At 31.5% G+C, this 26782-nt stretch overlaps 1 protein-coding gene across 2 annotated transcripts in view; it reads right to left on the bottom strand.

Annotated features, from left to right (window-relative positions):
* Positions 1-8199: 8199 nt before the first annotated feature.
* Positions 8200-26782, bottom strand: part of LOC127724477 (titin-like) — a 28574-nt gene continuing 9991 nt past the window's right edge. The window contains exons 9-21 of one of the 2 annotated variants that reach the window (XM_052231455.1): positions 26224-26439; positions 25020-25098; positions 22462-22516; positions 21061-21217; positions 17589-17886; positions 15898-16163; positions 14837-14916; positions 14143-14457; positions 13642-13804; positions 13033-13192; positions 12236-12319; positions 11347-11414; positions 8200-10844 (exon numbers count right to left, since the gene is read on the bottom strand). In XM_052231455.1, the coding sequence (XP_052087415.1) occupies positions 10566-10844; positions 11347-11414; positions 12236-12319; positions 13033-13192; positions 13642-13804; positions 14143-14457; positions 14837-14916; positions 15898-16163; positions 17589-17886; positions 21061-21217; positions 22462-22516; positions 25020-25098; positions 26224-26439 (2220 nt within the window). In that variant the 3' untranslated portion in view covers positions 8200-10565. The remainder of the gene's footprint in view (positions 10845-11346; positions 11415-12235; positions 12320-13032; positions 13193-13641; positions 13805-14142; positions 14458-14836; positions 14917-15897; positions 16164-17588; positions 17887-21060; positions 21218-22461; positions 22517-25019; positions 25099-26223; positions 26440-26782) is intronic. The other variant, XM_052231456.1, reaches the window with a different exon arrangement.

Genomic DNA, 26782 nt, shown 5'->3' with positions numbered 1-26782 from the left:
TTAGAAGCTTTGACAAGTTTAAATGTTATGATTATTTGTTTTTGAAATGTTTTAAACTGTTGCTTAGAAACAATATGGAGTTATACATAGGAAAAAAAGAATTGTATGTTGTATAAATTATCACAAGATATTTTGTGTTATGGTTAACTATTCTTGATATTTATATATTTTGTTGTCCTCCCTTTATATGGGAAATTTAATTTTTGAATTTTGATTCACTTTGTAGTGTATACTGTTGGGGGAAGGGAGGGAGGGGTTCTGAAGCATCATTTACTGCTGTTTTAGGGTGTCAGAAATGCTGAATTTGACTAATCAAGTTACATTTTGAAATGAGTTGCTCCCCTTTTAATAGAGAGTAGGGCTGATTCCCTTCAGTGTTAAGCTACAGTAAAAGTAAATTTTGAAGTTATTTCTAACCTTTAAATACAAGCCTTCCCAAACTTCTTTTATTTAAATGGATTACACGTTTGACCAAGGGATTTATATATACCAAACATTTTATGCCCGTCAACTGGCAATAATAAGGGAATTACATCTGTTCAATGATAATTTTATACATTCGAAACATGATTCACTGTATTAACAATGAAAAAAAGTCACTGTCTAAGAATCACTGTCTTTACATCTCTGCAAATTTGACCTTTTCTAATTCTCTAATCTTTTCTTTGTTTTTGCTGAAATACACTGTGGTGTATTGGTTTAAATTTATTTTTGAATTGAAAATCTGATTAAAGGATTGAATTTAACTTAGTTTAAATTTATATCTTAGAAGTTCGAACCTACATAAAAGAAACATGGGTATTTTTTTAAGACATTTGATGCTTGTACATGTTTTCAGAAATCTATTTACTAAATAGGTCTTTTTTTTTGTACAGATAGGCAATTTAAATTTAGATTATATACATCTTTCTTACAGTCTCCAGTAAACCAAAGGTGTTTTTAAGGACCTTTGCTGTATTAAGGTCACCAGATACTATAACTTTTATGTTGGGTTATAGACTTTTGTACAGGTTTTGATAGACCATTTTATGTATATTTAAAACTATTTTCTTTCTGTGTCTCCAGTAGACCATAAATTTAAGGGTATGTATTGTGTATGGTCCTCAGTGGACCATACGGTCTCCTATAGACCTCTAAGGGTTAATTGCTTTGTATAGAATGCTGATGAATGTGTAAATGGGTGTTGTCTATATTTATTATCATCTCATCTCTCATTTCATCGTTCTTCTTTTTAGATTGTAATTTAGATGGTTTTGTATAAAAATAAATGAAATTTAAATATGAACATTGTTGTTTTATAACATGCATTAATGATCTGTCTCAAGAAATAGGTCTCAATCTATGTTTATCCTTCCAATATGTTTGGAGATCTATCCTGGTTTAGATGGGAGTTTATATTAATTGCTGTTTGTCTACCAGTTTCTTGGCATGTAACTGTTTTGTTAAGGTTCTGTCCTCAAGGTATAATTTTGATTCTCCTTTAGAGCTAATTTCCTAATGCTTGTACAGTAAGACTTTGGTTGGCTTTCTTGCTTGCTTTGTTTGTATAAATGTTTGATTAAGCATTGTAATTAAGATTGACATCTTTAAACAATATAAATAGGCGGAATTAAACCTGTATACATTTATATTTAGATTCTTAACCTCCAGGATTACATCCAGTCAAATTGAAGTATAATGTATACAGGTTTAAACAAAGCAAGCAAGAAACCCAAATTAGTCTTGCTCTACAAGCATTAGGAAATTAGCTCTAACTAAATGGGTCAATAAAAAACGTCTAAGAAAGACGTGACAACACCATGGCCATAGGAAACTAGCTGTGTTGGAATGTCGCAAATGGCCCCTGCTTGCAAAAATAGATTGAATCCATTTTTAGGAGTGGAAATTTGAGAATGAAAGTATAACTGTTATTTTCAAGATTTTTTTAAAAATCAGCTCAATATGTGAAGGCGCTTAGAAAAGAGGTCGGTATAACTGTTATTTCCACAAAATTTTCAAAGTCCAAAGCTCTTGATTTCGGCAAAAAAAAGCAGAGCAGAACCAAACGTGAACTCAATCTTTAACTCATCATAGACTCACATACTAATGATCAGATCAATATGTGAAGGCTTTTAGAAAAAAAGTCTATAACTGTTATTTTCACATAGTTTTTAAGAGTTCAAAACCCTAGTTTTTATACGACTGCAAAAAATTTTTGCGGTCGTATATTGGTATGACGTTGGCATCGTCGTCGTCGTCCAAAGACACATTGGTTTTCGCACTCTAACTTTAGTTTAAGTGAATGGATCTCTTTGAAATTTTACCATAAGGTTCAATACCACAAAAGAAAGGTGGGGATTGATTTTGGGGGTTATGGTACCAACAGTTAAGGAATTAGGGGCCAAAAATAAGCATTTTCTAGTTTCCAGACAATAACTGTGGAACGGTGTATGGATCTCTCTGAAATTATACTACAAGTTTCCATACCACAAAGGGATGGTTAGGATTTGCCTTGGGGGGTTATGGCTCAAACGGTTTAGGAATTAGGGGCAAAAAAGGGGGAAAAACAAGGTTGTCCTGGTTAATTGACAAATACTTTAGTACAAAACATAATTTAAAGCAGTGTAAGGGAGATAAATCAAATACATCATTGAAATTATCTCCCTTACATTGCTTTTAAATTATGTATAAAGTAATGGTTAATGAACAATTAAGATAATTAAAACAGTGAAAGGGAGGTAATCCAAATACAACGTTTTGGTTACTTCCCTTACACTGCTTTTAAATTATGTTTAAAGAAATTCACATTTATAAAGGAAGACCAGTAAAAATATCTGCAAATGTTGCATCTTTTTTTTTTACAAAAAAATCCATATGAAAGATTTGACACTATATTTTAAATTCTATTATAAAATAGATTAAGTTAGCACTATGGTAAATTTAAATGGGTAATTATGGTTGCAAACTCCAATGGAAATTTGAATTGAGATTATGACCATATCTTGAGGGAAAGAATTTTTTGGGGAAAAAAAGGGGGGGGGGGGGTAAAAAGAAATTGTGGGGGGTCAATTTTTTCTCATTTCAGATTTCAGAAATTAAAAAGAATTATTCTTCAAATATTATTTTTTTTTCAAATTTCAAATATTGAAAAATTTCAAGAAGTAATCTTTAATTGCACAGTATGGCGCATTAGATTTGTAAAATCTTTGACCACATTTATTTATTTGTTATGCCGAATATAACCATGATAACCGTGTATTTAGAATTTTAATTTTGGGTCCAGTTTTTAAATTGGTCTACATTAAGGTCCAAAGGGTCCAAAATTAAACTTTGTTTGATTTTAACAAAAAATGAATATATGGGGTTCTTTGATATGCTGAGTCTAAACATGTATTTAGATTTTTGATTTTTGGCGCAGTTTTCAAGTTGGTCCAAATTGGGGTCCAAAATTAAACTTTGTTTGATTTCAACAAAAATTGAATATATGGGGTTCTTTGATATGCTGAATCTAACCATGTATTTAGATTTTTTATTTGTGGGCCCGCTATCAAATTGGTTCATATTGAGGTCAAAAGGGTCCAAAATTAAACTTTGTTTGATTTCATCAAAAATTGAATTATTGGGGTTCTTTGATATGCCAAATCTAACCGTGTATTTAGATTTTTAATTTTGGGTCCTGTTTTTTAAATTGGTCTACATTAAGGTCCAAAGGGTCCAAAATTAAACTTAGTTTGATTTTAACAAAAATTGAATTCTTGGGGTTCTTTGATATGCTGAATCTAAACATGTGTTTAGATTTTTGATTATGGGCCCAGTTTTCAAGTTGGTCCAAGTTGGGGTCCAAAATTAAACTTTGTTTGATTTCATCAAAAATTGAATTATTGGGGTTCTTTGATATTCCAAATCTAACCGTGTATATAGATTTTTAATTTTGGGTCCCGTTTTTTAAATTGGTCTACATTAAGGTCCAAAGGGTCCAAAATTAAACTTAGTTTGATTTTAACAAAAATTGAATTCTTGGGGTTCTTTGATATGCTGAATCTAAACATGTGTTTAGATTTTTGATTATGGGCCCAGTTTTCAAATTTGTCCAAGTTAGGGTCCAAAATTAAACTTTGTTTGATTTCAACAAAAATTGAATATATGGGGTTCTTTGATATGCTGAATCTAACCATGTATTTTGATTTTGGACATTGGACCATAATAGGTAAATTAAAAAAAAAACAGTTCTTAGACCACATTCTTTCTGTGTAAGAAACCTATGCTGTGTCAAATAATTAATCACAATCCAAATTCAGAGCTGTATCAAGCTTGAATGTTGTGTCCATACTTGCCCCAACTGTTCAGGGTTCGACCTCTGCGGTCGTATCAAGCTGCGCCCAGCGGAGCATTTTATTGCAAAAGTCAGCAGATCTGTAAACTTGATCTGTAACTCATCATAGAAGACACACATACTAAAAATCAGCTCAGTATGTGAAGGTGTTTAGAAAAAAATCTGTAGAACTGTTCGTTGCGGAATGACAGAATGACGGAAAACGTAAAGCTATATGGCACTGACCACTTTGTGGCAGGGTCATAAAAAAGACAAGCAGATTAACAGTATTAAAAAATTACTTGAAGAAAGCTTAAGATTTAGCAATAAACACAAAAAAACTAAGGGATAACAGTTGTTTTGGAAGGGTAAGCAGTAACATGCATTGTCCATCTGTTCCTTTGCTAGCACTTAAAGCTTCCAGTCTTGTTAATGAAAATGTTTTCAACATGTTTGATTCAAAGATTTAAACTGCCTTAGAGGACTATAGTAGCATCCTCACCTTGAGCTTGGAAGGTAATTTGTTTGGTCATTGGCTTGGTCAATTTATGGTTAATATCTGATGACTCTTGGCCAAGCACTCATCATTTATAAGTAATGGCAAAGATTTGTAGACAATGAGTCAAGAGTAGGATGACGGGTCTTATTCAAGACTGAAAGCCTGTGAGCTATATAAAAATCAGGAGATGAGGTTTGATTGCCAATGAGACAACTATCCACCAAAGTTTTAAATAAAGTAGATGTAAGCAATTATAGGCAACCATACGGCCTTCAACAATGAGAAAAACCCATACCATATAGGTGGCTATAAAAGTCCCAGACATGAAAAATATGAAACAATTCAATTGAGAAAACTATAAAACTGACTCAGCATGTCAGATATAACAAACACGCAGAATTGTGAGCTATTGCTCACTAATAATATCCCCACTTTAAGTATTTGTTGAACAGGAAATTGAAGAGATATTATTCTGAAAATCTGGTAAAACATGTTCCCATGAAGCCTGATAACCCATTATACGGTAAAGCATGTTCCCTTGAAGCCTGATAACCCATTACACGGTAAACCATGTTACCATGAAGCCTGATAACCCATTACACGGTAAAGTATGTTCCCATGAAGCCTGATAACCCATTACACGGTAAAGTATGTACCCATGAAGCCTGATAACCCATTACACGGTAAATTATGTTCCCATGAAGCCTGATAACCCATTACACGGTAAAGCATGTTCCCATGAAGCCTTGATAACCCATTACAAGGTAAAGTATGTTCCCATGAAGCCTGATAACCCATTACACGGTAAATTATGTTCCCATGAAGCCTGATAACCCATTACACGGTAAAGTATGTTCCCATGAAGCCTTGATAACCCATTACAAGGTAAAGTATGTTCCCATGAAGCCTGATAACCCATTACACGGTAAATTATGTTCCCATGAAGCCTGATAACCCATTACACGGTAAAGTATGTTCCCATGAAGCCTTGATAACCCATTACAAGGTAAACCATGTTCCGATGAAGCCTGATAGCCCATTACACGGTAAAGTATGTTCCCATGAAGCCTGACAACCCATTACACGGTAAAGTATGTTCTCATGAAGCCTGATAACCCATTACACGGTAAATTATGTTCCCATGAAGCCTGATAACCCATTACACGGTAAAATATGTTCCCATGAAGCCTGATAACCCACTACACGGTAAAGTATGTTCCCATGAAGCCTGATAACCCATTACAAGGTAAAATATGTTCCCATGAAGCCTGATAACCCATTACACGGTAAAGTATGCTCCCATGAAGCCTGAAAACACATTACACGACGGTAAACCATGTTCCCATGAAGCCTGATAACCCATTACACGGTAACCCAAGTTCCCATGAAGCCTGATAACCCATTACACGGTAAACCATGTTCCCATGAAGCCTGATAACCCATTACACGGTAAACCATGTTCCCATGAAGCCTGATAACACATTAAACGGTTAACCATGTTTCCATGAATCCTGATAACCCATTACACGGTAAAGCATGTTCCCATGAAGCCTAATAACAAATTTCAGGAAGGTTTTATTTGTACATGTAGTACTAAAGGAAAATGTGACGAAAAATTTCATTAATAGCCTGTCTGTTACTATAATATTCAAGAACTGGGTAAGCAGCAAGTTGATTGATGAATCTTAAACCGTGTCACACAATACAGCATGCTGCAATGAAGCCATATAACAAATATCATGCAACTCTTACTTGTAGTTTCTGTGAAAAATAGGATGAACAGACAAGTGTAAAACAGAAAACTCCTGCTTTGAATCTAATAAAAAAAACCCAACTAACATGAGTGCAGAGTGTCCATGCTAAAAGACTAAAATAAATCCTGAATTTAAATTAAATTTGTTCCAGTCCTGGATCGAAATGCCAGTCCAATTCACGAAAATGGAGAATAACCAGGAAAACTTTGGATTTATCATATTCTGAAGCTTGTTATCATTCTGAGCTATTTTCCTTTCCCAATTTCAGGTCCTATTCAGTATTACTGTGCAATGTATTTACAGGCTTGATATTTTTTGTGCCAATGATTACAGCAATGATATTTTGGTCTTTGGAGTGTTTATAAGAAAGGCATTTTGTTTGTAATTGTTGCCATCTTTAATGACTTACATATATATACCGGTATGCATTCAATGTAACTTGTGGATTTTACCTCACATTGTACACTCTATGTATCATCTCTTTCAATTAGAACAAACAAGTTGCATGTGTTGTCATGATAAGCAGATAGACAAGTTCATTGCAATGTAGACTCAATCTGGGAGAACATGAATTATTAGTTGAAATTGCCTTTGAACTAGCTTTCAAACATGTTTAACATCGCTGTATTCTTTATGTGCTTCTCCAAAGTCTGGAGCCTGAAGTACAGTGGTTGTCGTTGTATCATGTCGGTCATATTTGTTTTTTTAAAAATCAGACTGTAATTTCTTGTTTGAATTATTTCACATTTACCATGTTGGGGCCTTTATAGCAGACGATACAGTATATGTTTTTCTCATTGTTGAAGGCCATTCAGTGGCCTATAATTGCTTACTACCACTTCATTTTAACTCTAGTGGATAATTGTCTGATTGACAATCATACTACATCTCCTCATTTTTGTTGAGCCTGCCACTTTTGTCGCAGAAAGCTTGACATAGGGATAGTGATTTGGCAGCAGAGGCGCTAACTAACTACTTAACAGCTTAACATTTCAGAAGGTGGATGTTTAATACTTTGTACATAGATACCTTATGTTATGAAGTTTCCATCTGTCATATGTCCTTTGTCCTTGACCCCATTTTCATTGTTCAGTGACTACTTGAAAAAAAATGTTAACTTCTCTCTTATTAAGAGTAATAGGATAACTGTCAGGCAAGTTTCACTTGACCTCGACCTCATTTCATGGATCAGTGAACAAGGTTCAGTTTTCATCCATATCTCAGATACTATAAGCAATAGGTCTACTATATTTGGTGTATGGAATGATTGTAAATGTGTACATGTCCAACTGGCAGGTGTCATCTCACTTTGACCTCATTTTCATGGTTCAGCGGTTAAAATTAAGTTTTTTGTGTTTTTGGCTATTTTTCTGATACTTTGTGCAATAGGTCAGCTATATTTGGTGTATGGAAATATTTTATGATGTACATGACAGTCTGGCAGGTTTTATTTGACCATGACCTCATTTTCACAGTTCATTGCTCAATGTTAAGTTTTTGTTTTTTGGTCTGTTTTTCTTAAACTATGAGCAATAGGTCAACTATGTTTGATGTTTGGTGTATGGAATGATTGTAAAGTGTACATGTCTGTCTGGCAGGGTTCATCTGACATTGACCTTATATTCATGGTTCATTGGTCAATAAAAAAACATAAATATATAGATTATCTGTATTTCAACAAAAGTATAACATCACATACATGTACATATTTTTAAATTTATAGACATAAATCATAAAAATATGATTTTTTAAAATATATTATTGTGTTTGACATAAAGCATGTTAGAATTGTTCAGACAGATTTGTTAAATTATGCTATACCTGTAACCATGGTTTTCACACACAGTTTTAGGATCTTGATTAAAATAAAATAAAGGAAAACAAATTTAGTTTTGTAAATCATATTTCTGTATTTCTAAGTTTTTAGACAAAGATAAAAATTTTAGAAGTGTTAAGGAAGGACATATTTTACATCGATGTTATAGTAAAATAACTTTTATTTTTGGTATACAAACATATGTAAGGCCTTAATATTTTAGGATGTAAATATATGATAGGATCGTAACATTAAAACACCTAGAAATCAAATTGTGACCAAATTTTGTATATTTAATGGTTAATCAAGCCAAAGATTTTCAATATTTAGCAAAATAAATCTTATACATTTAAGTGCCAATCTGTCTAAGAATCAGGCAGTGATGAAAACATGACAAACAAAAACTCACTCAAGTTGACATTAATTTATGTTCAACATGTATAATGATGCACGAATATAACATTCGTTTCCTTTTCCTGTTCTGGTAATTCAAGATATAATTTGGTTGAAATGCACTAGAAATTAACCATTAAGGGGATCTAACTCCGTAATTTGCTATCATTCTAACCAAAAGTTATCTTGAGATTTCTCGAATAACCAGACTCGAAAATGAAAGACCTACCATTTCTAACTCAGGATGAGGGTAACTTCAAAATAGGATGGTTAGGTCGGTGGTTTTTGCCGGCCATGTTTTGATTTTTTTTTAAATTGCCTGATTCTTTCAAAGACTGGCACTAAGTATAAGGTTTCAAAACTTTATAGTTCAAAGTTTTACCTTAAAGTATTTTTCTATGCAGTACAAAAATTGGAATCCATAAATACAAATTGTTTTTAATTGGACGGAAGTTGTATAATAGGCACAAAAAATGAAAACAAGAAACAAAAATATCACAGTCATTGCTTACAAAACATGCTCACCAGTTATGTTATAAAATAAAAATGCACTCATATAAAGCAACAAAATATTGTCAAAAATGCATTTCCAATTTCAGTATAAAAAACATCAGAAAATAGAAATATATGAAGAGAAGAAAAATGATAAAAAAATATGAAACTTCCAAACAAGTTTTATTCATTTTCAGATATGAAATTTCAACATTGCTTTTATAGAGATGACTTTTGCATTACAGCAGACATCATAAATATGTTGACCAAGTTACTTCAATTGTTACAAAAGGCTTTTATTTAATACTGACCCTGTTTTGAAAAACATTGATAAATCCAAGTTAAAAGTCACCTGAATGAAGCTGTTTCTCTTGTGCATTCATAATTTCGATTTCTTTATACTTCATTAACAATCTGAATTGATCTGATCAATTGCTTGAAAATTGGTTAACAGATAAATTGTTCTCATTGTATTGGTAATATTAAAAAAATCTACCGTGGATTAATTTATTTTTGTGGATTAAACATGCATTTTTGAGGATACTTAATTTCATGGTTTTGTCAAAGTCTGCATACAAGCCTATAGAAATTTGGTATATTATTGAAAATTTTAATTTGTAGTTCTCATATAGGCCCCTACTCACGAAATCCACAAAAATTGATACCCCACAGGTAATAATAGTACTGCAAGATTACTTATATATCCAAAGTTAAAATATACATTCAATTCAGAAATTTCAAGCTTTTGCTGATAATGCTTAAACCTACATATTTTTTAATGACATTTATCATAGCTAACAACTTAACTGTATCAGTACATGTATTTTGGAATGCATCTTTTTTTTTAGGAATGTTTAGGTTATCCTAGCATGTGCAAACAGACTTATTCTTTCCATTATTTTTCTTTTCAAACTGTTTAAGAAATAAAACAAGAATGTGTATAAGGACACAAATGCCCTCGCTCAAGCTTCAAACAAACGAAAATGGGACAGACGGACGGTCAAGGGTAACACTTTACGCCCCTGTCACTTACATTGGGTCATAAAAAGCTTATAAGAAACTAATATACTATACTGTATTGGAATACAGTTATGTACCACAATATCTTTCATATTGCATAGAATTACAACAATACTAGAAAAAAAAGAATGAATTTCAACAGGAAATGATCTTTAACCATTCACTGTAACCCTGGTTTGAATCAAAAACTTGATATCTCTTCAGAAATTTAAAACAGTTCGAAATATCCTCTAACAAATATCATAATCACATGATGTATTGTTATTAAAGTCACATGATCCAATATAAATGTCACATGACTCATTCCATTTCCATTTCCATTTCTGCATCTAATTCATGTGGATCACGTAAACTGTGAATTTGACTTTGGTTTGAGTTCATTCCTGACGACACTTTATCCTGTTGCGGTGCTGATTGACCACGGGAGGCATTAGTAATTGTTGGTACAGGTGTATGGGGGACAACTCCATGCACATTTGCAACTGGTTCCTGCTGTTGAATATATTTCTCCATTAACCAAGCTTGGCCTCGACTTGAAAAGTTTCTACTCAGTTCAAATAAGTTAACCACAGACATTCTCTGTGAATCAGTTAAGGAAAAGTTTTATTCAGGAGGACACAGTACTATGTAGATTTAAAGCTTATCTTTTCAGTATCTGTGTCACATCTTAAAACTGTAAATTAAGAAATTATTGCGAGGTTTTTATTATTGCGAATAATGCAACTGGTTAAGTTTCACAATAATAAGAACTCGCATTAAGACATTTGATACATATATCTAATAAATGGGCAAGACTGTTTTTTCCAAGTTAAATAACCAAACACTATATGTAAAATGGTCATATAGTCTCAAATATGTGAAGTTAGGTCCAAAGTTAAGTTATTTAAAATATCGGGTAAAATATATTTAGGTACAAAATGATGTCTCAACTGTTGCACCCCTTTTCCAAAAAATGATGAAATTATATCTAAGGCAGACAATTTTCTCATTCTACATGAAGGTTAACCAAATAATCTTTGAACAGGATTTCCTAATGATATAATTGGTATCTTAATGTAATTGTTATAATATTTAAGGATACACTTTTGGTAGGTAGTGGTGGTAGCTGGAACATAGAAGGTGGTTGTGATAACCTCAAATCAGTTGACCCTGAAAAAGATCAAACATCATTTCTATAATCTAATAATCAGTCATTTTTGTCTAGGTCAGATACAGCTGCTGGTTAGGATTTTTATAAACTATATAACATTTGTGACTTTTAGTTGAAATTAAACATATAATTGACAAATATTTATGCTCTCTGCATGTTAAGAACCCTTGCAACAACTCTTTGAGGGGTCTGTAGGTTGTCTGTTGCAAGGCAACATTTCTGTTCCTATCCAATTTACACTCATTTTCCAGTGGCAGTCCAAATTTCCCTGACCTTCAGTTTTATTTATTGATAATTTGTTCTCATCCTTAACAAGCATGAAATATTTGCCACTGGATGTTAAGCAACCAACAATCAATCAATCAAGATTAAATGGGGTTACCATAGTTGACAACTAGTAAGATTATAAAAAAAAAAAAAAAAAAAAAACACACACACACACATAGGATAATGGTATACATTTGAAAGTCATTGAACTTCAAAATCACTAATTTCAACTTTGAAAACTGCACGACAATCTCAAAGTATAGATTCTCCATAGTGATCATAAACACACACCTTTGATGATACAGCACATATATAGCCATAATACATGTCCAAAAATTTGATTAGATTTAAATTGAATAGGATTAAAAACACGCTTTATTTTACATGTGCACTGCTAACATTGGTGACTTGGCCATGGCTCTCCTAGGATGTTTGGTAAAATTTCTTACTTACAAGATGGACGATTTGCAATTGTGTCAAATTTTTTAATTCTTAATGAATTTCAACAGGTTTAGTGAAACACAGACAGCTTAAAAAGAAATACAAAATTTACCTGTAGCGTGGAAATACTGATGAGCTCTTGGATTAAATATTGTTCCTGTTTTAAATGGCATAAATAACGCTGGTAAACTGACATCTGAAATTAAAAAAGAATACATGATCTTTAACATTTCATTTGGTTTACATTGACATATATATGGAGAATGTGTCCATCGGACAGAAATGATGACATGGTAAAAGTGACACATCCCAAATTCAAAGTTGATCTGTTTTTTTTGTGGCTACAAGCATTGTGAATAAGTTTCATAACATTTGGTAGAGGTCAACTAAAGTTAGAGAACAGAAACTAATTTTGGGACATACAGACGGACGAATGGATAGACAAGGGTAACACTTAATGCCCCCTCTAGTGCGGCAGGGGCATTTAAAACATAAAAAGAATGACCAAATGTATAAGATACCTGAGCAAACTATCAATCACAGTCAACAAATGTCAAAGGTAGAAAGCACAGGATAAGATTAATTATAAAGTATCAAGTATTATAACCTCTTTTTGCTGTAACATTTAATCATCTTGAAAAAATCTTTCAATCTTAACCATAAACTTCACCACATTATCTAACTATCGGTAGTTAAATTCACCCAAGATGGCAAAATTCAGATTTTTATAATTTACTAAATTATGAGTACCATTTTTTTTTACAATAAAAAAATATTCAACTTCACCAAATTCATTTTCATCTCCAAATCTTAGCAAAGACAATGATATTTAATAAATTTTAAGACCTTCTCCTACCTTCTATCTAAGGTCTAAAATATTTATTTCAATTATGACAATAGCTTGCTTACCTTTTAAAGCATCATAAATTTCTTCCTCATGTTTACTAAGTTTATGCTGACCAGCCAGTTTCTTTTCTAAATCATCTCTGATGGCCTTAGTTGTTTTTTCCATCATCTCCTTCTTATGTTTATTGCTTTCATCTTCAAAGAACTGGAGGCGCTCAAAGAACTGAAAAACAATGTGTCCATTAGTTACAGAATTTTTATTTTTTTTTAAATATTCTGAACTAGACTAAAATAAACATCTGAAGGTTAATATATTGTTTTCAACTATAGAAAGGTTTCTATTTTATGTGGCAAGGTTTAGTCTAGGCAAATTGTGAATAATTTTAACAAAACAATTAAAGATCTAAAATCCACACAAAAATCCCTAAAGGACAAAAAACATTGAACTTATACAACCTGAGGTTTCTGACATTTTTATGTGGCCATATTAAACTAGTTTCTGTAGACTAATCAAAAAGACACTTTGAATATGGATCAGAGGAGTTACAAAAGTTACACAGAAAAATATACAATAAAATCAGAAAAAATTTCAAGAAATATGACAGCAATACATCTTTGTTCTAAAATTGTTATAAAAGTTATGAAAGTGGAAGGGGAGATAACTGTACTTACATCTTCAGGGACTCCTGTAGCAATATGTTTCTCTGTTTGTTGTGAAGCTGGAGCTGAGGTTACCGTCTGTCTGGGAGCTATTGGTTTCAGTGTTTTACGAGGTCTATGAGGAGGTGGTGGATGAGGTTGAGATTGTTGTGGAATACGATCAACAGAATCTGATCTGTAAATCAATTTTTTTTTTTAAAAACATACATTCATATGCTATAGAGTAAAAGGGAATAACTAATATATTGAAGTGTAAAACAAAACAATAAATCCTTTGAATTAATCACTTGAAAACAAAATTTATGTTTTTATTTTTCAATGAAACAATAATATTTTCAATAACAAAATCTATCATTATCCAATTCAGTTTTCTGCCTTATATAGATGGTTTTTAAATAAATTATAATTGTAACTGTGTGATGACCATCAAATTATGTTTCCTATAATTACAAAAGTCATAAGCAGAGAGAGTGTTTTTGATTTTTCATTAACAAAAAACTACGATTAACTAACATTTCAACAAGTTTCTGAACTGGTGCTGGCTGTTCACGAGGAAGTACAGGACTCTCCTGTTTCTTCTCAGGGGAGGGAACTCTTGGAGACAATCTAGCAGGTGATTTAGGAGGAGGAACAGCATTTTGGTTCTGATTGGCTGATTTCCTTCCAGTACTTCCTGCAGATTTTCTACTCTCTGATGATACTGGTCGCTGATGTAACAGAGGTGGGCGTTGCTTCTGTTGTTTTTGTTGTTGTTCTAACTGTTGTTTCTGTTGTTCCTGAGTTTGTTGCATTTCATGCAAGTTTTCCATCAATGACTGCAATCTCTTTCTGTTATAAAATAAAAAGATATACAATTCAAATAACCTATCTATTATATAAGGCCAAAAAAAGTTTAAATGTGATGGTAAAAATTGTTCTGGAATAAAGAAAAATAATAACGAATTATTCTAACATAAACCAAATAATTTGATTCTGTGATTAAAAGTAATTTCACAGGATTTTTGTAATATCCAACTGAAAGTACCACTTAGACTAATGAGATATTGATTTTAATAAAATATATACTGTATGAAATAGAATTTGTACTCATTTTATAAATCGTTATCTTTTTAAAACTTTATAATTGACAGAATTATTGTCTACTGCTTTAATGTCCACAGCAAAAATTACATGCAATTTCAGGATCAACATTAAGTTTGAGACTTACTCATATTCTTGTTGCACAAGTTCTAATTCAGCATGATGTTTATGTACCAGATTTTCAACATCGGATTTCTTCACCATTTCCTTTAAAAGGAAAAACAGACAATAGAAAATAGACAATATTTATTTGTGCAAAAATATTTAGGGCTGTTCCATATATGATTGTGGTAGGGGAATGGTAGGAACTCTTAATTAATTATGGGTGGTTGCATTTTCCTTAGAATTTTGTAAGAATTATAAGTAAAATGAAGTTTATATTATGGGTGGTTGGGGTCTAAAAATGTGCCTTCCATGCCCCTCCCCTCATACATTTAATTTTGGAACAGTCCTTACATTAAAATGGTTCTTGCATGATCATAAAAGCAATAAAACTGACAATTGTATAATTATTTTGGAGTGACAGTGGGTTTCAATATGATTTTTTTTTAAATGACTACAAATCTTTGTGCATTCTTAGAATAATGATTAATATTCAGAAAATATAAGCATACTTAAAATTTAGACACATTTTTCCTAGTAAGAAAATCAATTACCGTATATCATGTTTTTTTCGCAATTTCATGACAAAATGTGCAGGGTAAATTTCCACTGTGTATAAGTTTCGCTGAATGGGAAAATACACGCGAAAATATAACTGTATCGCATTGTTAAAGATGAAAGTGACACAATATTGATTGACTGACAGGTAAAATCAAGCTTACAATCTGTACAATTTAGGGTGGAAATTTACTGTTTAATGTTTTCTATACACGACAAAATCATCGGAAAACAGTAAACTTTCCCCCCAATTTGCACAGATTATATGTTTGACTTTCCTTCTTTTGGTAGCTCTTACTTGACCGAGTACCGGGATGTCCTACCACAGATTAGGTTATCTGTCGAAAAATTATATAATCCAGAGTCAAAAGTCGGTAATAAGAAAATAGTCTATAGACAGGACAAAACAGATCATAATTCACCCCTTAATGGATATCTCATTATAATAATGAAATAACACATTGTCATAAGCTTACATATATGCACTACTTTGGAGTAGGAAGAATATTCAAGTGTAACTATTCTTACCTCTTTCGAAGGAGATCTCACAGGTGATTTGACTGGTGAAGGAGGCTTTTGAATTTCGGGTGTTTGAGGCTTTGGAGGTTCTGGTGTTTTTGGTTTAGGGGGCTCAGGAGTTTTAGGTTTGGGAGGTTCTGGTGTTCTTATCTCTGGTGAAAAAGAAATGGCAGACAATGCCTCATCAGTAAACTCTCTAAACATATCATCTCTCTTCCATGTTGTCAAGTCAATACCAGCAACTTCAAAAACAAGGTCATTGAAGGGCATTGTACCTAAAAATAAATTTAAATATATATTCATCTATTTTCTCTTAAAGACAGGAATTATATAAGAATAGATTTACTGAGAAATGGAAACAAATAACTAACTAAATGGGCTTATATTTCAGAAAAAGATATCTTTCAGCTATGTCCATCACATAAATAAAATCGTAGAACTGCTTGTACCTTTATGACATCATTTATGATACCTGTTGATAGAAGCTTTTGTATCTCAGCCTTCTATGAAAGTCACTAAAGCAAAAAAATACAATCAAGACATAGTTTTCACCATAATGTATGATCTCATTACTAATCTATATTAGTGATCCGATTATAGAACTTATCTTGTTGTGCATTATCAATACATTGTATTTCCAAACCAAGAGGTAAAGCCAGTATTACGTCTCCTGTTGATCTGACCAGACATTGCTCATGTGGACATCAAAAACCAATTGAAGTGTTGATTCTTTTTTAATTTTGCACCTTTTTATCTTTTTTTTTCTGAAAGTTTGTTGTAATGAAGCCCTTTCTTGCTACATGTATGTTGTTACTACAAGTATTTACTTTTTGTTGGTGTGTCTGTTTATTGAACATAGGAAATGAAAAATGAAGAGTTTGATCAAAGTTTACTCAACCCAAACTTACAATCATGTTCCACTGAGTTGAAGTAACGAAATCTACTGTCGGAAGAGTTACATACAATGTACATATTATTTGTCATGTGGACGTTTTTCACACACGTAAAAGATCACTGAAAAAATTTATATTTTTTATAAAAATTTCTGACAATAGATAAGTTTGAGTTGAGCAAAATTTCAACTAATGGGAATTCAACTCATATGGAGTAAACTAATATAAAGTATTGTGTTTAAATGTTGGAACTGCAGAAATATTTCAACTGAAGCAGAATTTCAAGTAAAACAAGTTCAAGACAACAACAGCGGACTGTAGTTAGAGAATTCACTGATCTGCTGCTATAAAAGGTATTGCATAATCAACTGTGGCATTCAAGTAAATCACCACAAATCATTATGTTTTCATCTAAAGAGTTGAGCAGCTTGAGCCTAAATCTGCTTCCCTATGTTATGACAGGGAACCATATATGAATGTTTCAAAGGCTGTTGAATAAAAAATATTCCATATGATCTCTGAAAACACTATAAATCATCAAATATATACTGTAAACCAACTTATTTTCGCGGATACTTTTTTCCGCGTTTAACCCTTTCTAGTCCACATTGCGGCTATTCAATTTCGTGATTCTCTAATTTACTTGATGTAGTTTAGTAAGGAAAGATCCAAGTTTTACATATTCACAATGATTTATATATGATTTATTTTTCTACTGGCGAAAGTTGCGAAAATAAATCGTTCGTGAAAATAAGTTTGTTTACAGTAAACTCTTCGTCAAGACAGACAACAAAGAATAATAATTACCTGCTTGTCGAACAAAAGTTCTTGGTTTGAATTTTTTGGCATAATAAAACGTAATTGGTATGAAACCACACGGTTCATGTTTTCCTCTCGTTTGATTCAGCGGGTAAACAGGGAAATCAAAGGATGCAAATTTAGCTGCTGGATCAGCTTCTTTCTTTTCGTCTTTAACTCCATCTGCAGATTTGTCACCTAACATAAGATCAATATCTTCTGATATTGATTCAACTTCACTGTCACGTGGTGTATGGGGGGCATCATCATCTCCGTGGGGTTCTGGCAGAAGAATGGTTGGGAGTTCCTACAAAAGCGTCAAGTAAAAAGCATGACTTTCTAATATCTATAAAGGATTTAGAACATACTGTTGCTGTCTTTGCTGTAAAAAAAAGTAACTTTCAGTCAATTTTCTCGAATAATATCTATGGTTTCATAAAATGATTTGTGTTATGATTCATTTGCAATGTACATAAGAACTTTTGGTGTTATTTTCAAAAAGCAAATATCACATATTGTCTTTTGAAAATGATCACTCTGAGTAGTCAAAATTCAAACTCACAAATAACAACTCTAGGAATAATTAAAAAAGAATTCTCCCAAGAAAGTTTAATATACTTCAGGAAACGTCAATGATAAAAAAAAAACAATATGAATTTTTTTTTTTTAAAACATGGTTTTTGTTTAAAAGTCAAGCTATAAAATCAAAACTGTTCAATCAAAACTTGGCTAGTAAAATTCAACACACCCAAAACAAAGGATTACAAGACAAAAATTAAAAACTTTCAAAATTATATTAATGCAAAAAACATATAAGTAAATTATAACTTCCTACTTTGAACTATAAATGACATTATACTAAAGATGTTTTTTTCTGGTTTTTTTTTCATGTCCAACTTCTTATTAAAACTTTGCGCAATCATCATGCATGCATTGCAAGCTTCAGTAAGCTAAAAACCTATCTTGATAGAATTGAGATGTCTGCGTGACATCAAACACATACATAATCTTTGATACCGTTCTCATCAATTTTGATACAGCAACCATTTTGCGGCTGTTTAGTTGTAGTGACTATAAACATTTGTTATATATAGCCACTGACTTTATATGGTTACAACTGCCAACATATTTCAGAGGGAATAGAGACGAAGGATACAAAAGGGACAAAGATTGGGATTTGATAAAGTATATATATGGTTCTTCAACAAGTCATGCTGGTTGACTTAGAAAAAGGGATAAAGTTCAGGATTAAAAACAAGGAAAATATTTGATCAGGTGATTGGAGAACAAAGAATAGATATGGGAAATAGGTATAAAGAGCAAGATTTGACATAGGCTATTTTTCACCTTACTAAGGGATTTTTCTATACAGAATAGTTTCAAGAATATTCAAACAATTCAGTAAGTAGTAAAACTTACAATGGACAACTCTTGCAAGTCAAATAAAACTTAAGATGGACAACTCTTGCAAGTCAAATAAAACTTAAGATGGACAACTCTTGCAAGTCAAATAAAACTTAAGATGGACAATTTTTGCAAGTCAAAAAAAACTTAAAATGGACAACTCTTGCAAGTCAAATAAATGTATTAACAAAAAGGTAATGTTAAATAGTTTAATTGATGCTAACTAATTTTTTAAGGAAATAAAATTTCTTCTTTTCAGAATCCTACACATGCAATATGATAATAGGGAAATTTTGTTTTCTAAAATGAATCTATTATCTACTTGTAAATTTCAACATTACTCTTGGATAAATCAATATAAGAGGCAATTTTAAAGGTAATTCCTAGACTTTTCTTTCAATCTTGTATAAATTGTTAGAATGAATAAACTGAAAGCAATTTCTTTAGTATGGAATTTCCAAAACTTCAGGGATGATCAAAAAAGAAGCTAAAGAGAATATTTATATGAGATTATGGTAAAAATTTTGCTACAACAATTATTTAAGAAAAATATTTTGCTTGTTTGCATTATAAACCTTTTTCAATGCTCATGTAAAGCAATTCCAGGATCAATTACTGCTAATAGACAAAAGAACTGTCCTTAGCTGAACTATAAAAAGAAATATCATCTCATCAAAATATCATGAAATCTTGATAATACTGGACTTCAGGCTTTAAATATGTATTTAATTGATTGTTGTTTAATGCCACTTTAGGCTCTATTGTTCTATATTGTGGTGGTCAGTTTAAAACCTTTTTATTGGTGGAGGAAGCCAGAGTGCCAGATGAGAATCACCCACCTTCGGTAGGAAAACTGACAATCCTAGTCAATGCAAGATTGGGAGTCGAGCGCACCTGCCCCGTGCGAGATTCTAACTCACAACCTCAGTGTTGACAAGCTAGTGAAACAGTAGTTCGACTACTTTGACCACTCAGCCATTGAGGCCCCAAATATGTATTTAAGGCTTGACAGATGTATTTAAGACTGAACATATGTATTTAAGACTGAACATATGTATTTAAGACTTAACATATATATTTAAGATTTGACATATACAAGACATGATATATACTACAGAAAAGAAATGACACTTCAAACATTGTTTTTACAAACATGCAATCCACTAAGTCATTCAATACTATAGCCATTCTGCAATCTACTTACCCCTCGCTGTATCAAAAAATTGTTTAAATTAATACAAACACACAATATACGGAAATTGTCACGACAACCCAAACAAATTACAATACTCTACTCTTGATATCGTTATTATGTAACTCATATTATATGTTTCCTCAACAAATGTACAATGCAATGTAATGTAAAAAAATATGTTTTTCTGCATATCTTTGTTCAGCTTCTGAAATCTTATGATAACGGCTGTATACCCATACAAAAGTATCCAATTATTTATCAAAATGCATACAGAGTAAGAAAAATGTTACTGTGCATAAATAACATCAAAATATTGCTGCTGTAATTAATGAATGGCTATTATTTATTTTGAATTTATTGAACCATAAAATTAATTTTTGACTCTTCACATTGAATAATCCGTGAATTATGTAAAATGTGAAGAGTCAAAAATTAATTTTATGGTTCAATAAATTCAAAATAAATAATAGCCATTCATTATAAATAAATTTTTATCAAAAATAAGGCTCAAAGAGCTTTTTATATTATTTAATAACAACGTACACACATGTTGGCGTATGAATACACAACGTCAGAGTGGGCGTGTCGCCATAAAAATTGACAGCATTGAAAATAAAGGTAATACTTTTAACCAATCAGAAGACAGTAAATACACCAAATTTATTTATAAGTAGATATAAATTGTGCAAATTCCACAAGTTCCACAAAAGTGAATTATTTAGTTTTATCAAATTATCTAAAAAATGTATGTTCCACCTAAATGTGCATCATACCACCAATCTTTATCAAAAAGAATATTCCATTCTAGTCCCTTTAAACTTAAACTTTTTTCAATTTCTGAGTTATGTCCTTATTATTTTCTAAAAGATAGTTCAAAATTACCAGAACTTGTATGTCCTCCAGATTAATGGTTGCCATGGCAATCATGTCCTCCATTTGACCTGAGTGAATAGAGACCTTGACATTTTGATCTGGTTCCTCTTTATTGGGAGTTGGCAGACGGTCACCAGGTAGATCAAATACTACATCTTCATGAATCCTAAACAGTAAAAAAACTTTTAAAGAATATTTATCAAACAATTATGTTATTATCAGTTAAAAAAGTTGGGTCATTTCAATGTTCGTTTTGCCATGTATTAAAATATACATGTATGAAATTAAGTATAATGTGGCAACACTTTTGTAATCAGCACAACAAATTATACCTTTTACATCCTTTATTTTGTGAATCATAAAGGAAAAATTCAACTAACAAAAAAAATGTTTTTTTTCAAATTATCTCCCCTTTATTATTTAGTACTTTACTATTATGAAAGTGCCCAAACAATATAATTACGCAGTCAACCATGTACCGTAGAAAGGCTTGTATAGTCCGCGGTTTTATTCTCCAAAATTGGACCTTCCAGACGGGGTGCGGACTATAGAGTACAATAAGCAAGAAATAAGAGAAAAATTTCAATTTCGCGGGCGAGGTGGTTTGTTTACGTTCCGCCATCTTTGTTATTTCTATTGTAGAGGGCGCTCTTATCATTTTTCAAACTAATTATTTTAACTCATCCATATTAATAAGTTATTTCTATTTAATATCAAATTAATACTGATAAATATAAAAACTAAACCTTTCATTACAAATTTCTCGTTTCTTTTCAATGCATTGGTTGAAATAAACTGGTATCTGCTTGATAGAAACGATACAAACATAGTGAAAAAGACAACCGTAAACCAGCTTAGAATTTGTAAACTACAAAACGTAATCGGTTATTGTTCATTCCGTTTTTGGTGTTTCATACTGACTAATATGGTTTGTATTAGCTTAAGACCCTTCAAACATTAATGTGATAGATATATTAAAGACTGTTTTACAAAAGGATGGAACTGTTTTACTTTCAAAGTCGTATTATAGTGATATCTGTTATATACGGATTTCGACTCTCACCGGTTAATTTCTTCTTTTACACGTGCTTTTTAAACTTCCTGTTTAAACATACACAAGTTTCTAAATTGTTTTTAAAGTGAACTAAACTTATTTTAACAATCATGAAGCGTTCTAGAATCATTTACAAGCAGTTTCAGCTTCTGTTTGATAATGGAAAACAGGGTTTTCCAAGAAAATACCGCAAACTACCGCACAGGATTTGAAATTACCGGAGTTTCATTAGACCTTTTCTAACAGTTACAAAAAGTTTTTTTACCTAAAATTTCGTGGGGAGAAGGGGGTGCGGACTATGTACCAGTGCAAACTATACAAGCCTTTCTACGGTACAAGCCCCTATATATACTTACGATGGCAGATCTCCTCTCATCTCCTGCATTTTCTTCTCCAATACTGCCTTTTTGTCTAAAAAAAATAACACAACATACTGATAATAATATTACTTTTCAAATAATCAGACAATCCCTATCTTAATATCATCTATTTATTTTTTTTGAAATGGTGGGTGTTGAACATGTTTTTACAATAAAGACAGTCATTTAACTCTTACAGAAGCTACATTACTGCAAAATAACTTTACTGTTTAATTTCAGACATTAGAATTGGAGTAATACTGATTTTAACAAATGTTGTTTTTTTTTTAATAAAGAGATTATCAGATAAGTTTCCAGTCTGTATTGACAAATTGTGCCTCAAATGTTAGAGATAAAAAAAAAATAACTTGTCTATCATATAGACTTGCCCAAGACTACAATATCACACTTTCCAAAGTTTCTGTTAAATTTATTCACAACTACTATACATTCTGGGCAATTTAGAGCTTAAAATATTTTATGAAAACATGTTGGGTGTTGAATACTGATTTTTTTGCCCTGTTTCGGTGAAAATGTGACCCCAATTTCTTTTAATTCCGTCCTTCATTTTGTTACAATTCTTTACAACATTCTTATACAAAATATCTCATTATGAAGTTCCAAATTATAATAAAGTCATTACTAATTACTGAATTCGAGAAATATGTAGCGAGATTTGGCAATGGTAAGATGGACAAACAATGACTTGCAGTATACATATGACTTCCAAGGCAGATCCAGTGGGCGTAGAGGGCGAACACCCCTCCTCCTTTGATCGACAAAAAATAATTATATAATGTTTTTCACAATTTATATGATTATTTAGCATAAATTCATTCAATTTTTTTTTTTTTTATAGAATATATAAATCATTTATATGGAATTACGCTCCCCCCCCCCCCCCCCCCTTTAAAAAACTAGGGATATAACAATTGAAAATAATGGTATAAATGTGAAAGTAAAAGTTGCTATAAAATTCCTTTTATATGTGTGTACAAAGCAAAATATAATGGCAAACCGATGTATTCAAAATTTTTCTCAAGTTGCTATTATAATAAAATGTTATAAAGCAAGTAGATTTGAACAATCTACACACATGCAAGCTAAATATGCAATAACATATCATGTAATATTAAAAAAATTAAACTCATTAAAGGTGCATTATTTACTATTCAGGCTACACAAAATATTCAAGTTTTTGGTTCTCAAACCCTCAGACCTAATTCGCTTCTTAAAAGAGATTTCAATCAATTTTACTTAATTCTCCTCATATCTTTCTGTTTTTATGAACGAGAGAAGAAACAAATTTCAAAGACTCTGTAATAAATCAGAAAAGTATAACCTCTGGAAATCATTTAACCACTTGTGAATGCATTTTTAAAATATTTTATTTAGGTAGTTCAGGATAAAAAAAAAAATAGAAAAAAATGTGTACTTATAAATAAGCTGTTCTGTTCAAATAACAATAAATATTAAAAGGCCTGCATGAGAAACAAAATCTTCCAATTGCATAGCCTTACAATATAACATATTAAATCTGATAGCTTATAAAAATTGAATAAAAATCCACACTTTAGCATCATAATCATATACACTATATATATATATATATATATATGTGTGTGTGTTTGCATTAAAAACTATATTGAAGAAATATCCGTTTACATTATGCTGTTTACATCTGCAATTAATATTTAAACTTCAAACATACTGCAAATTCAGCAATTTTTGCAGGCATTTATTATTGAGATTGGTAGACAATAGACAAAAAAATCTCAAATGTGACTTTTTATTATTACCTATCCTGTCAAAATTTTCGCAATAATAAAAACATCACAAAAATTTACAGGAGGTATTTATTCCTATGTTACACCCTCCCCTCCCCCAACCCCACCTCCAATATTTCTTTAACAAAATTCCATCCTCACATTTTCTCCTATTTTTGACTTACCCCTGAAATTTTCCCTTTGTTAAATTTAATTTGTAAACAATTTTTTGCCTTTAATATCAAATAAATGATAAATATTACTCCATTGAGTTTTCCCCAAAAGCCAAAAATTAAGTAATAACTTATTAAGTACAGCATAATGTAAGCATGGGTATAGCTAACCTATTATATCTCAAGCTATAATATTACCTTTAGCATAGGTGTCATATAAAGTTTTAATCTGAAATTCTTCTTAATTCAAATTAATATACAGAAAATGGTTGAAAAGAAATAATTGATGAATCTTTGTACAGCATAAACATTACAAAAGAAGGAATATATTTATCTTAAATATAAAGGGAAGGCATACTAAATTACTATTGGATTTGTGTGTTGGGTATTGTTTGAAGCTTGGATAAGTTGATATATTTGAAAAGAAAGATACAATTAGGTTTGTACATATGCAAAGTATTTTTTTAAGATTCAAATCTAAAGGCAGTAACAAACTATTAAAAAAAAACCAATAGTATAATCTATATTTTTAAATTTTAGATATAAAGAAGAATTGGGAATGATAATTTTCGATAATGATAAACTTTGTATAACTCCTGATGTTAGCAGCACACACCTTCAGCAGGTTTAGCTCTAGACCCAATCAAACCTTTCTTAGGTTTCACTTCCTCTTCTTTTGGGGTTTCTGGCTTTTCCTAAGATAAAAATAAAACATAATTTCTGCCAGTTTTTAACAACGTCATTTAAGAATTAAATGTTTCTTTTTATAGTTTTATAGAGGTGTGAAAGCGTTGACAGAATAAAATTGAGAATGGAAATGGGGAATGTGTCAAAGAGACAACAACCCGACCACAGAACAGACAACAGCAGAAGGTCACCAACAGGTCTTCAATGCAGCGAGAAATTCCCGCACCCGGAGGCGTCCTTCAGCTGGCCCCTAAACAAATATATATATACTAGTTCAGTGATAATGAACGCCATACTAAACTCCAAATTGTACACAAGAAACTAACATTAAAAATAATACAAGACTAACAAAGGCTAGAGGCTCCTGACTTGGGACAGGCGTAAAAAAGGCGCAAAAGAAGCATGTTTTGTATGGAGCATGAAGGCACTTCATACTAACAATGTGCATACGATTAACACTTTTACAACCCTATAAAATTATAAAAAGAAGCATAACATTTTTATGATACAATCATTAAATTAAGAATTATATCAAGATTTTTGTTTGTTTTTCTATGCATTGTTTTAACATTTTAATAGATAGCAAGTACAGTCATATCTGTTGTATTTTATACGGAAATAAAATATCATATTAGCGTGCCTCAATATTACTGTCAGCCAATCAAGATGACAGATTCTAATGAAACATACATGTAATGTAATTATGAGAATAAAGTAACACCAGTTGACTGCTGAGAGAAATGCATGTAAGTGTGTCCACTTATTTCTCTGACAAGATCAAGTGTGTTTAACTAGATTGAATGATTTATTTAAAACACTTTCAATGGAAGATGATATGTTTGTGTTGTGCGTGTGCGTTAGTTCTTAAATAACATTCAGTGTGTCAACTTCATTTCATTTGTGAAATAAGTAAAAGCACTTTATATGCATGTGAATTCTTCAAAGACACTCATTCTATCAGTTTGTATACCTATATAGTTTGTTCAGAATTCTTTAGTACTAGAAACTGCTGATTTTTGTTTTAAATATACATTCTGTCTCTTTTTTAATAACATCCATTCTTCCAACTGGTGTATCAATTAAATAAGGACTTAATTTGATTTTCATTTTATGAACTTAAAAGAAATTCTCACCTCTTCAACAACATCCAGCCTACCAGTTTTTAGTATTTTATTTTGGAATGTGATCATACACTTGAGCTCTGCCTGTTTGATAGATTTTGGTGTGTGTACCCTGACATATAAGTAATGATCATATTCTGGTTCGTGTGTCCACACTGCCACTTCTTTCATTTCTGGTTTAGGTGGCTCAGGTGGCTTTTCTTCCTGTTCTTCAGCAAATCTTACTTTCTATAGTGATAAAATAAAAGTCAGACATCTTACTTCTTGATGTGATATAAATCTTTTTCTTCATTTTTGTATGATGCCACTTTCCTTATATTTGTGAAAATGTTTGCTTAGTTCAACTTTTTAAAGAAGCATTTTAAATATTTGTATCACAAAGTAAATAAAGGTTAAATCTGAAATAAGTGTACTGGTACCTACAGTAATTTCCATGTCAGTAAAACTGTGAATGGAAAATTCTTCTACAAGGAAATGTTTGCTGATAATTAAGAAACAAGAAAAGAAATATTCAAGATAGCCTTTAAAGTAGATTCATTTCAGCTATACATCTCTATTATCCTAAAGTGTC

Source organism: Mytilus californianus, unplaced genomic scaffold, assembly GCF_021869535.1.
Source record: "Mytilus californianus isolate M0D057914Y unplaced genomic scaffold, xbMytCali1.0.p SCAF_14, whole genome shotgun sequence".
NCBI lineage: Eukaryota > Metazoa > Mollusca > Bivalvia > Mytilida > Mytilidae > Mytilus > Mytilus californianus.
Note: the sequence above shows the minus strand (reverse complement) of the source record. Positions and strands in the feature narration are given on the sequence as shown.